Source organism: Oncorhynchus mykiss, chromosome 4, assembly GCF_057628025.1.
Source record: "Oncorhynchus mykiss isolate SJ-2025 chromosome 4, ASM5762802v1, whole genome shotgun sequence".
Taxonomy (NCBI): Eukaryota; Metazoa; Chordata; class Actinopteri; order Salmoniformes; family Salmonidae; genus Oncorhynchus; species Oncorhynchus mykiss.
In genome coordinates, this window is record NC_143025.1 from 46,724,727 (window position 1) to 46,737,890 (window position 13,164).

The following is a 13,164-nucleotide window of genomic DNA, read 5'->3' on the forward strand; positions in this document are numbered from 1 at the left end:
AAAATATTGATTTGCCCAAAAACTATATTAGAGGTATGTTCAAATGTTATGCAGTAATAGTATTTGACCCCAATTATGTTGACCTGTTAAGACCAAAGACATATACTGAACAGAAATATAAGCTCAACATGCAACAATTTCAGTTAACAGTTCATATGAGGAAATCAGTCTATTGAAAAAAATCTATGGATTTAACATGACCGGGAATACAGATATGCATTTGTTGGTCACAGATACCTATAAAAAATGGGCCTCACAATGGGCCTCAGGATTTTGTCACAGTATTTTTGTGCATTCAAATTGCCATTGATAAAATGCAATTGTGTTCATTGTCTGTAGTTTATGCCTGCCCACATGACGCCATACACAAATTCTCTAAAACTATGTTGGAGGTGGCTTATGGTAGAGAAATGAACAGTAAATTCTCTGGCAACAGCTCTGGTGGACATTCCGGCAGTCGGCATGCCAATTGCATGCTCCCTCAAAACTTGAGACTTCTGTGGCATTGTGTTGTGTGACAAAGCTGGACATTTTAAAGTGGCCTTTTATTGTCCCGAGCACAAGGTGCACCTGTGTAATGATCATGCTGTTTAATCAGCTTCTTGGTATGCCACACCTGTCAGCTGGATGGATTATTTTGGGAAAAGAGAAATTCTCACTAACATGGATGTAAACAAAGTTGTGTGCAAAATTTGAGAGAGATGTATAATTTCTGGGACAATTTATTTTAGCTCATTAAACATGCGACCAACATGTTGCGTTTATATTTTGTTCAGTATATACTGTACATTCTACTCAATGGCAGTCAACAATTTACACTCTATGCTTATATTCCCCATTACAAAATATGATTCTTCTAATTGAAGCTGAAATGATAAAATACTCAATGTTTGCGCACATCTGCCAACATATTCTGTTCTATTATAGCCTAATTCTAGATGGTATTTTCCATTTGATATGACAGTGCACATAAAAACAGTACAGCACAAATGTTTAAAACTTCCCCTTTAGTTTATTTCATACAACCCCACTGTTTTTAAGAAACACAGATATGACTTTAAAATACGAATGCATGTTCCTGAGAAGAGTACCATAAACCTGTCATCTAAAAATAATACACAAATAGCTCAATTAAAGTTATTCTCATTCTCATATTCTCACAACTTCTATAGGCTATCCATTATATCCAATATGTGTATCCAATCTATCCAGTCTCTCTATATCCAGTTTGCATGTTTGTGGTGTTCTCAGTCAACAACAAGAAAGACAGAAAAATTATTTATAACTTATTAAAAGTGAGAATAATGACAGTGAATCTCTAAGAGATAATACAATCCCTTGGTTGCAGTATCTTCCTTGGCCACATGGTGGCGACAGGGGCTTATTTGTCAGCTTCAAAGACATCGGCTACAGTCCTAACGGATAAAGGGAGACAAGTGGTTGGTTTATTGATTTTCCTGCGCATCAGTCTTCACATTTCTACTCACACGGGTAGGCCTATTGAAAGAATCACAGGGTGAGGTGCATTTGGGTGTGATAGCTTGCCATTTGGATTTGCTAACTATATATTTTTTCTCACCAATCTACACACAATACCCCATAATGGCAAAGTGAAAACATGTTTTTAGAAATTTTTGCAAATGTATTGAAAAGGAAATACAGAAATATCTCATTTACATAAGTATTCACTATTCAATATTTTGTCGAAGCACCTTTAGGTAGCGATAACAGCTTTCTTGGGTACGTCTGTATCAGCTTTTTTTGGGGATTGGGGATTTTCTACCATTCTGCCATGTTGCTGTTGGAACGTGAATCTTCACCCCAGTCTAGGGTAGTTTGCAATCTGAAGCAGGTTCTCATCAAGGATTTGCCTGCATTTGGCTCAATTCATTGTTTCTCTTTATTCGTACCAGTCTCTCAGTCCCTGCTGCTGAAAAGCATCTCCATTGCATGGTGCTGCCACTACCATGCTTTACGGTAGATATGGTGATAGACCGGTGATGAGCTGTGCCTGGTTTTCTCCAGACATAGCGCTTTGCATTCAGGCCAAAGTGTTACATTTTTGTCTCATCAGACCACAGAATATTTTGCCTTGTGATCCCAGTCTTTCACATTCCTTTTTGCAAACTCCAAGCATGCTGTCATGTGCCTATTTCTCAGGAGTGGCTTCCACCTGGCCACTCTCCCATAAAGCCCAGATTGGTGTAGTGCTGTAGAGAGTCTTGTCCTTCTGGCAGGTTCTCCCCTCTCAGCCAAGGAACTCTGTAGTTCTGTCAGAATGGTCATTGGGTTCTTGGTCACCTCCCTGACCAAGGTCGTTCTTGCCCAGTTTGGTCAGACGGCCACCTCTAAGCAGTTCCATTTTTTTCAATTTCCATATGATAGAGACCACTGGGCTCTTGGAAACTTTCAACACTCTAGAAATAGTTTACCCTTCCCTAGATATATGCCTCATCACAATTATATCCAAGAGATCTAAGGACAGTTCCTTAGACTTCATGGTAATACAATTGCAAATATGTGTTTGTTTTCAGTTTCTCATTATGTTTTCAGTTTCTCATTATGGGGGTATGTTGTGTAGATGGGTGAGAAGAACAACCCATTCAATCCATTTTGAATTCAGGCTCTAACACAACTAAATGTGGAATAAGCCAAGGGGTATGAATACTTTCAAAAGACACTGTAGCTAGCTACTTCCCTCGCCGTAACGTTAACTGTGAGAAAGCAGTGCTCAACAGGATACAGCTGCCCAGTGGGAAGCACCTCAGGTCGGCAGGCACCTCGGTACAACACCGGTGTGCACTGGTTATTTGCACTGGCTTGTCCTGGTGCTTTCAGTAGTAGGCAGTAATGTTAGCTAATTGGCATGTCACTGTGAAATAAACATAACTATTTTTAACTAATGGCTGGTATTTAATGTCTGTTTTTATATGTGTGTGGCCGAAGACGTCTTTCCACATTGTGTGGATAATCGTTTCTCCGTCCATTCGGTACGAGCCACACTGTTAGAAGCAGCCTCAATGGCAGTGGGCGCGGCATGTAGTGACTCGATGCTAATGGCAGATTCAGGTGGGGCGCTCCTTGTAGTAACTGCATTCCGCAGATAGACATTATTTGTTATTTTGAGAATAAACGTAATTCTGTGTCAAACGGAATGTTGAGAGCTCACACTGAGGCATTCAAAAGGTGTTTATGTAACTGTGTCTTACTTATAGATTGATCCAGTCAGCTCGTCCAGAAAACCACCTTGGGGATTAAAAACATACAGTGAAGCTGATGTTTCTGCTGCCCGGCGTTCAACCTCAAACATTTCTCTAATAGCAGCTAATGACATGTCAACTGTTCATACAATGATTCTTTATCAAACAGTCCCACACCCCTGTCTTACCTGGTTGGCAAAGTGTGCTGCAAATGGGACACACGTAGCAGAAGTTGCACATCTAAAGAAGGAAGCAGGAAAAGGGTAAGGCATTAGAGAAGGATAACAAATGAAGGACTATATAACGTCATAGGACATAACTGGAGGGAGGAGCTTCTCTGATCTGACTTTGTCATTGCATCATAACCAGCCCTCTTGATGTAAAAAAAATTAAAAATCATCATATTAAGATCAGCTTCCTACTTCCGAGGAGCATGCAAATGCAAAATTAGTCTTCTCACAACCGCTGTATGGAGCGTGCAAAGCGAAGAGAGCTCCCAGAGATTTGAGAGACTATGTTTTGACTAGCTCTGTTGTAACCTTTTCTAGGACCTGAAGACTTGTGTTAACTTCCCAAGCTAATTATAATGCAAAGTCTTGTGGTGCACAGATGACCTGGGTTCAAAATCCAGTCCGTTGGAACCAACATTATTTTTGGTTCCAGGTAGAACCATTTTGGATTCCATGTAGAACCCTCTCGAAAAAAGAGTTCTCCCTGGAATCAAAAAAGTGTTCTCCTACATGGACAGCTTAATAACCTTTTTGGAACCCTTCTTTCTGAGGGTGTAGGTTATTAGTGGTTGAATGGGAAGGTAATTCTTACCTGACAGGTGTCACAGTGCGCAGACTTATCTCCCTCTGCACATGGGCACTTGTTGCAGGTGTCACAGTGCTGTGTGTGTGTGTGTGAGTGAGTGAGTGAGTGAGTGAGTGAGTGAGTGAGTGAGTGAGTGAGTGAGTGAGTGAGTGAGTGAGTGAGTGAGTGAGTGAGTGAGTGAGTGAGTGAGTGAGAGAGAGAGAGAGAGAGAGAGAGAGAGAGAGAGAGAGAGAGAATTTTTAACAAGGATGGGGAAAACATATTAATAGGGTGCAAATTGTTTTACCAATAAATGTAATCAAACTGGTGTTTCTATCTAGATGGTGAGACCTACCTCACAGTATTCACAGTATGAACAGAGGGATCCTTTGTGATACAGTTGATCGTCCTCTTCCTCATCGTCATCATCATCATCATCGTCGTCATCAGCTGCAGCCGGTTCATCATCATCATCGTCATCATTACCGTCAGCCTCTGTAAAATAACTTGTTCATTCCCATCCTAACACGTACAGTGGGGAGAACAAGTATTTGATACACTGCCGATTTTGCAGGTTTTCCTACTTACAAAGCATGTAGATGTCTGTAATTTTTATCATAGGTACACTTCAACTGTGAGAGACGGAATCTAAAACAAAAATCCAGAAAATAACATTGTATGATTTTTAAGTAATTCATTTGCATTTTATTGCATGACATAAGGATTTGATCACCTACCAACCAGTAAGAATTCCGGCTCTCACAGACCTGTTAGTTTTTCTTTAAGAAGCCCTCCTGTTCTCCACTCATTACCTGTATTAACCGCACCTGTTTGAACTCGTTACCTGTATAAAAGACACCTGTCCACACACTCAATCAAACAAACTCTAACCTCTCCACAATGGCCAAGACCAGAGAGCTGTGTAAGGACATCAGGGCTAAAATTGTAGACCTGCACAAGGCTGGGATGGGCTACGGGGCAATAGGCAAGCAGCTTGGTGAGAAGGCAACAACTGTTGGCGCAATTATTAGAAAATGAAAGAAGTTCAAGATGACGGTCAATCACCCTCGGTCTGGGGCTCCATGCAAGATCTCACCTCGTGGGGCATCAATGATCATGAGGAAGGTGAGGGATCAGCCCAGAACAACACGGCAGGACCTGGTCAATGACCTGAAGAGAGCTGGGACCACAGTCTCAAAGAAAACCATTAGTAACACACTACGCCGTCATGGATTAAAATCCTGTAGCGCACTCAAGCCAGCGCATGTCCAGGCCCGTCTGAAGTTTGCCAATGACCATCTGGATGATCCAGAGGAGGAATGGGAGAAGGTCATGTGGTATGATGATACAAATATAGAGCTTTTTGGTCTAAACTCCACTCGCCGTGTTTAGAGGAAGAAGAATGATGAGTACAACCCCAAGAACACCATCCCAACCGTGAAGCATGGAGGTGGAAACATGGGGATGCTTTTCTGCAAAGGGGCCAGGACGACTGCACCGTATTGAGGGGAGGGTGGATGGGTCCATGTATCGCGAGATCTTGGCCAACAACCTCCTTCCCTCAGGAAGAGCATTGAAGATGGGTCATGGCTGGGTCTTCCAGCATGACAACGACCCGAAACACACAGCCAGGGCAACTAAGGAGTGGCTCCGTAAGAAGCATCTCAAGGTCCTGGAGTGGCCTAGCCAGTCTCCAGACCTGAACCCAATAGAAAATCTTTGGAGGGAGCTGAAAGTCCGTATTGCCCAGCGACAGCCCCGAAACCTGAAGGATCTGGAGAAGGTCTGTATGGAGGAGTGGGACAAAATCCCTGCTGCAGTGTGTGCAAACCTGGTCAAGAACTACATGAAACGTATGATCTCTGTAATTGCAAACAAAGGTTTCTGGACCAAATATTAAGTTCTGCTTTTCTGATGTATCAAATACTTATGTCATGCAATAAAATGCAAATTAATTACTTAAAAATCATAAAAAATCATAATCTCTCACAGTTGAAGTGTACCAATGATTTAAAAAAAAAAATACAGACCTCTACATGCTTTGTAAGTAGGAAAACCTACAAAATCGGCAGTGTATAGAATACTTGTTCTCCCCACTGTATGTGTGTATCTGTACATTTTCTGTGATGGTGTTCATTAATGTATTTTTGTTTTGTAGCAAGGTAATGGTGTAACAGAATGGCAGGGTAGAGTTCATTCATACTATACAAAAACGAATTTCCTACATACAGTCCTGCATGCATACACTAGTTCTACACGCTCATATTCTGTAGACACACACAAATTCTAACCACATACACAAACCAGTACAATGTACAGACTACCTCACAGAAAATTCTTTGTACACACAAATACACATAGGTAGATTATAATCACAAATGCCCATAAAGAAAGTCTAGTCATTTTAAATATGCACTGCTCAAAAAAATTAAGGGAACACTAAAATAAAATCTGAATGAATTAAATATTCTTATTAAATACTTTTTTCTTTACATAGTTGAATGTGCTGACAACAAAATCACACAAAAATGATCAATGGAAATCAAATTTATCAACCCATGGAGGTCTGGATTTGGAGTCACACTCAAAATTAAAGTGGAAAACCACACTACAGGCTGATCCAACTTTGATGTAATGTCCTTAAAACAAGTCAAAATGAGGCTCAGTAGTGTGTGTGGCTTCCACGTGCCTGTATGACCTCCCTACAACGCCTGGGCATGCTCCTGATGAGGTGGTGGATGGTCTCCTGAGGGATCTCCTCCCAGACCTAGACTAAAGCATTCGCCAACTCCTGGACAGTGGAGCGAGACATGATGTCCCAGATGTGCTCAATTGGATTCAGGTCTGGGGAACGGGCGGGTCAGTCCATAGCATCAATGCCTTCCTCTTGCAGGAACTGCTGACACACTCCAGTCACATGAGGTCTAGCATTGTCTTGCATTAAGAGGAACCTAGGGCCAACCGCACCAGCATATGGTCTCACAAGGGGTCTGAGGATCTCATCTCAGGCTACCTCTGGCGAGCACCCCACACCATGACTGACCCACCGCCAAACCGGTCATGCTGGAGGATGTTGCAGGCAGCAGAACGTTCTCCACGGCGTCTCCAGACTCCGTCACATGTGCTCAGTGTGAACCTGCTTTCATCTGTGAAGAGCACAGGGCGCCAGTGGCGAATTTGCCAATCTTGGTGTTCTCTGGCAAATGCCAAACGTCCTGCACGGTGTTGGGCTGTAAGCACAACCCCCACCTGTGGACGTTGGGCCCTCATACCACCCTCATGGAGTCTGTTTCTGACCGTTTGAGCAGACACATGCACATTTGTGGCCTGCTGGAGGTAATTTTGCAGGGCTCTGGCAGTGCTCCTCCTGCTCCTCCTTGCACAAAGGCGGAGGTAGCGGTCCTGCTGCTGGGTTGTTGCCCTCCTATGGCCTCCTCCACGTCTCCTGATGTACTGGCCTGTCTCCTGGTAGTGCCTCCATGATCTGGACACTACGCTGACAGACACAGCAAACCTTCTTGCCACAGCTCGCATTGATGTGCTATCCTGGATGAGCTGCACTACCTGAGCCACTTGTGTGGGTTGTAGACTCCGTCTCATGCTACCACTAGAGTGAAAGCACCGCCAGCATTCAAAAGTGACCAAAACATCAGCCAGGAAGCATAGGAACTAAGAAGTGGTCTGTGGTCACCACCTGCAGAACCACTCCTTTATTGGGGGTGTCTTGCTAATTGCCTGTAATTTCCACCTGTTGTCTATTCCATTTGCACAACAGCATGTGAAATCTACTGTCAATCAGTGATGCTTCCTAAGTGGACAGTTTGATTTCACAGAAGTGTGATTGACTTTGAGTTACATTGTGTCGTTTAAGTGTTCCCTTTATTTTTTTGAGCAGTGTATATAGGTTCACACTCAGTATGACTATACAATAAACCATTCCACAGTAAGATGAACATTTGAACTTTTCCTGTTCATTTGACTCAAACAGACTTGGTACTGAAACAATCTCCCACCTTTTTTATACCACACAGGTTTACTCCATGCATGTAGTCAGTCACCAAACCCATGACTCCAGGCAACAACAGAAGTACATCCATGCAACACTTCATGATCAATTTGTTTATTCTATGATTGAAAGTAGGGTTAGAGAGACATGATCAGAGGTGATATTTTGTCACAGTTTTCACAGAAAGGGGTTGTTTCACAGTCAACAAAAAATACATTTAAAAAATCCACATAAAAATAAGAGCAGAGTCAAACACTTCTATTCATGCAACACCTGGAGTAACTGTCATGTCTTGTCAATTAGCTACCTATATTTCTCTTTTTTTCCAAATACTATTTTTTTCTCCAAAATGTGAAAAACCTCAACATCTACGTTGAGTACCAGGCTAGAGGTAGCCCACACAAACATTGCTTGATCTGGTGTAAAATCTCTGATATCTGACATGTAATCTAACTAAAGTGGTATCATACGCAATTATACAAATGAATGTATTATAAGAATAATTCATATTCCAATTATCCTCTCTAAAGTGACAAATGGCGAATGGCCGTATAAATATTTCAAATTAGTTTAAGAAAATAATGGCCGTTTCTGTTCTCAGTATGTGAATGATTATCTTTGTACAAACGTAATAGTCTGAGAACCGCTTGAGTGAGTTTGAGTGAGAATTACAAAATATGAATGGATACGTTCACAGATGTGTTATTAATATGCATTCACAGATGTGATATTAATATGCATTCACAGATGTGTTATTAATATGCATTCACAGATGTGTTATTAATATGCATTCACAGATGTGTTATTAATATGCATTCACAGATGTGTTATTAATATACATTCACAGATGTGTTATTAATATACATTCACAGATGTGTTATTAATATGCATTCACAGATGTGTTATTAATATGCATTCACAGATGTGTTATTAATATGCATTCACAGATGTGTTATTAATATGCATTCACAGATGTGTTATTAATATGCATTCAAAGATGACGTAAAAACATAGACCAGGGTTGCATATACAGTACATTCATTTCATTGGAACTATTCAACATAGTGACAAAGAAGGAAGCTCTACAGAGAAAGAGAGATTGAGAGATGTGGAGAAAGAGAGAAACTCTATTGACACCCCTGTTACTATTACCACACCTTACTACTCTTATCTAGTAAATTAATGAATTCTTTAGCCCTCATGTGCCACCCAACACCCCTCACCCCTTCCACCTCCTCCTCCTGTCTGTCTGTCTGTCTGTCTGTCTATCGCTATCAAGCCTCCTCTTTCTACACCACTGTCTCTCTTTCTTTCTCTGTAGGTTAACATGGAGGAGACACAAATACATGTCAATCCAATCCATAACCGTGAGAAAGGAAGGACGGAGTGAAAAAGAAGAAACCATTATTTCAAACAAGACACAAATCAAAAGATCTGAATTATATTATGATCCGATGACTGATTCTATCAAGTCTCTGTGTTACTTAAAAAAACAACTAAAAAAAACATCTCCTTTTACTCATCATTACAATGCTTCTGTAGTCCCCAGGTTCATATCTAGTGTACTGTACGAAGGATGACACACAGTTGGGACTCCAGGCGGGCCAGTTCAATTTCCCCAGAGTGTTCATAACTCTATTTAAGCAGGGAAGAGAACACAGAGAGAGTCAGACAGACACAGCAAAGGTAATGGACAGCTGTAAAGGGGTGAAGGAGGGACTTCTGTACTAGTCTCTTTTCCTATATCTACTCTGATTGGACAGCTGAACTGAGTGACAGGCTGAGCTGAGAACTAACTGACAAGGAGAGGTTCTGCAGGGCATGGAGAGGTAAGGAGAGGGGAGTGGCCAAGGTGTGGCTAAGCCCCTCCCCTCTCCCGTTCTCTTCTGATATAGTTTCAGACAGGCAGAGCGGGGTGGGTTTAGGGTCACACAGAGATGATGGCGAGGGAAGGTGGGTAAAGAATGCAGCATAATTTAAGTGAAAAGACGTAACTTACCTGTGTGGTCATCGTCGTCATCATCATCATCGTCATCATCGTCGTCATCATCATCGTCGTCATCATCGTCTTCATCATCGTCGTCGTCATCATCGTCGTCGTCATCATCGTTGTCGTCATCGTCATCATCATCGTCGTCATCATCGTCGTCGTCGTCATCATCGTTGTCGTCATCATCGTTGTCGTCATCATCGTCGTCATCATCATCGTCGTCGTCATCATCATCGTCGTTATCATCGTCATCGTCATCATTGTCATCATCCTCTTTACTGTCCCCATCATCATCATCATCATCGTCGTCGTCGTCATCTCCCCCTACATCCGCTGCATGCTCCCCCTCGTCATCAGCTACTACATCCTGTTGGGGAGCCAGCGGCAGGTCTTGAGCCTTGACGCCAGGGGCAAGAGGGGTCTGGAAGGTGCAGAGTAGGGCTAGGAACAGTCCCAAGAGCCACGTCTTAAAGGAGGCCATGATTAATCTCAGAACAAAGGGTTGAGAGGGACGATAGATAAACGAGGAGAGTGAGGGATGATACCAGATAAACGAGGGATCACTCCCTTTGCAGTGCAATGGTTTAGCACGTGCACACTGACACCCCCAGAGTTTGTTGCCTTTCTGTCCCACACACACACAATACACCCACACACCCACACACACACCCTAAGGAGAGCGATGGGGAACGGGCACCAGTTATAAAGAAGTGCACACAATAGGCCTATGTAATGCCCAGTTGAACGGGGATATTCCAAATAGAAATCCAGACACTTGTTCTCAACTCCTCACAACACAACGATAAACCAAATCCCTCCTGGAAAAGGTAGGTGTCCTTCTCCTTTGGAAAAAAAAGTAACCCTCTTGTCCTCCTGAAATAGTGCTTGTTTAGTACCCCTTTAAAGTTTAAGCATGCAGTAAAATGGCACAGTTTGAAGAGACACCGTTGCAGACCTGACACAGGCGGCACTAATGTGGGACGGGCAGGAGAAGAGAGAGACCAGCCTGGGGGGTAAGATGAGAAGGAATGGGGCAATTAGGCTGAGTGACAGGGGCAAATGCTCCACCGTTGACCATGCTTGCACCGTCTAAAATGGAATGAACAGGGAAGAGAGGCAGATAGCGAGAGGAAGGGAGAGAGGGGCAGATATTGCTTGCTTTTTTGCTGTCATCAAATGTTCAAGTTTAACTTTAGAGAGGACGGTGGGAGAAGGAGGCTCAGGCCAGGATGACCATATATCGTGAAAGAAGGGAGGTGTAAGGAGGAAGAGTTGAAATAGCAAAGGAGAGAGTGAGAGGGGTGATATCAGAACTATATCATTGGAACGAGTGAGGGGGAGAGAGAAAAGAGAGCGTTGGTGAGACAAGCAGGTGTTGAGAGAAGACATATCAGCTATCAATTTTATTTACGTCAGTTAAGAACAAATTCTTATTTTTAATGATGGCCTAGGAACAGTGGGTTAACTGCCTTGTTCAGGGGCAGAACAACAGATTTGTACCTTGTCAGCTGAGAGGTTTGAACTTGCAACCTTTCAGTTACTAGCTCTAACCACTAGGCTACCCTGCCACCCCAATCGGGAACTATTTGCCAATGTCAATGCCAATTAGCTTTGTACCAAATGTTCTACACAGTTTTTACCCACCATTTTTATATGCCCACCAACCCACCACTCTCACAATTCCAGCACTATAGGAACAAGCAATGAGCCAGCCCTTGGTTACACACACACATTACCAAGCATTGCAGGCACAATGATCAACAATGAAGGGCCTGGTTTTCACACTCAACCCATATAGCCTTTTCACTACCTTCCTTCTGAGTACACCCCCTCCCCGGTACCCCTCCTGAACATGTAGCCCCCAAAATAACCACTCTATTTAAAACCCTGCACTCCCAGAGTCAGTGTAATGTGACCCTCCCTTGCACTGTGAGTTGACTGACACTGAAGATACCACCATCTCTCTCTCTATACCACCCCTCTTTTTCACTCTTTCTCTCTCTCTCTCTATACCACCCCTCTTTTTCACTCTCTTTCTCTATCCCCCTCCTTTCATAATCCTCTCTTCCACATCTCCAGCTGCTCCCCATGAGAGGAGCCTCTGCAAACTATATCTGCAAAGCCTCCAAAATGAAGCCAAACCCAAGCAATCAGAGCCAAATTTAACCAAAGCTTCTGCACTTGTTGCACCTCCCTTTATTTCATATTTTGTTCAACACTCTGTTATGTTCCGATTGGAAAATACAAGGTGCAAACTTTCTGCAATGATTAATGAATCTGGCCCTATGGTCCCCACCCCATTTCTCACTGCTACCAACCCAAACTTCTACATTACTGTGTGAAACAGTTACGATTGAGACCACCAAAGGAGAGAAAGAGAGCGATATGAGATGCAGATGAACAAGAGGAGAGATATGCAACACCAAAGACTGCAATGTAGCTGAAAGTGGAGATGTATGCAGACATGCCTAAGACATATTTCTCTCTCCATTTGGGTGAGCTGCAGTATACATGACTTGCCTCAAGCTGGGTTAGAAATGCTTGACCCAAATATTTAACACTTGGCATCTTTAATAACATCTTCAATGTACAACGTTCCCTGAAAATTTGAGCTCTATCTCTGAAATTAGTGAATGTCACCTAACCTTCCTTCTTCGGGTTACCAGGTGCTCCCTGGGAAAAGGCCACAGCTGAGGGCAAATGTGGACACTAGCCCTCCGCAGCCTTCCTCCCTCAACTCAGTTAACGGCATGTCTACTCGGACAAAAGGTGCTAATAACTCGAAACTGATATTTTAAAATAGCTGGTTATTAATACCCGTTGTAGAAATCTGGTTGTTGTGGGGTGAAAAGGCAGTAAGAGTCAGTAAAACCCAGTTCTAAAGTACACATACCACCATCTCTCTCTCTATACCACCCCTCTTTTTCACTCTCACTCGGCTTCGGTCGGTTAGAAAGATCTGACGCTACAGATGTAGGATCTTAATTCGTGCCAGTTTGCTACAGCAGGAAAATAATCCTGCAGCAACATTAAATGTGAGGTATTATGTGGATTATAATTAATCAGCATTTTTGTAGGGGTTGATACATTGTTTGGGAAAATCAAGTCTGAAATTTCAAAGTGGAAATAACAAACCTCAGAAACCTTTTTAAACCTCAAATATACAAGTTTTA

At 42.6% G+C, this 13,164-nt stretch overlaps 1 protein-coding gene across 2 annotated transcripts; it reads right to left on the minus strand.

The window, feature by feature from the left end:
• Positions 1-992: 992 nt before the first annotated feature.
• LOC110521910 (uncharacterized) lies at positions 993-12,720 on the minus strand. 2 transcript variants are annotated; one of them, XR_016495301.1, is made up of 6 exons: positions 10,001-12,720; positions 4,351-9,636; positions 4,023-4,091; positions 3,389-3,440; positions 3,210-3,246; positions 993-1,415 (listed from the first exon to the last, which is right to left on the minus strand). XR_016495301.1 is itself a non-coding variant. In XM_021599862.3 (6 exons), exons 1-6 carry the CDS (start codon positions 10,470-10,472, stop codon positions 1,382-1,384), a joined length of 804 nt encoding a protein of 267 aa, XP_021455537.3. In that variant the 5' UTR covers positions 10,473-12,720; the 3' UTR covers positions 993-1,381. The 2 variants fall into 2 exon arrangements, 1 of the variants encoding a protein (XP_021455537.3); XM_021599862.3 differs by having other exon boundaries at positions 4,351-4,490.
• Between the last annotated feature and the right edge of the window lie 444 nt (positions 12,721-13,164).

What these genes read in the sequence shown, in the direction of transcription:
- LOC110521910 (XM_021599862.3), bottom strand. Translation starts at nt 10,472, where the DNA reads ATGGCCTCCTTTAAGACGTGGCTCTTGGGACTGTTCCTAGCCCTACTC. An exon ending in TGACGACGATGACCACACAG is followed by an intron (nt 4,491 to 10,000) that starts GTAAGTTACGTC and finishes GTTATTTTACAG; the next exon opens with AGGCTGACGGTAATGATGAC. An exon ending in CAGCACACTTTGCCAACCAG is followed by an intron (nt 3,247 to 3,388) that starts GTAAGACAGGGG and finishes TTAATCCCCAAG; the next exon opens with GTGGTTTTCTGGACGAGCTG.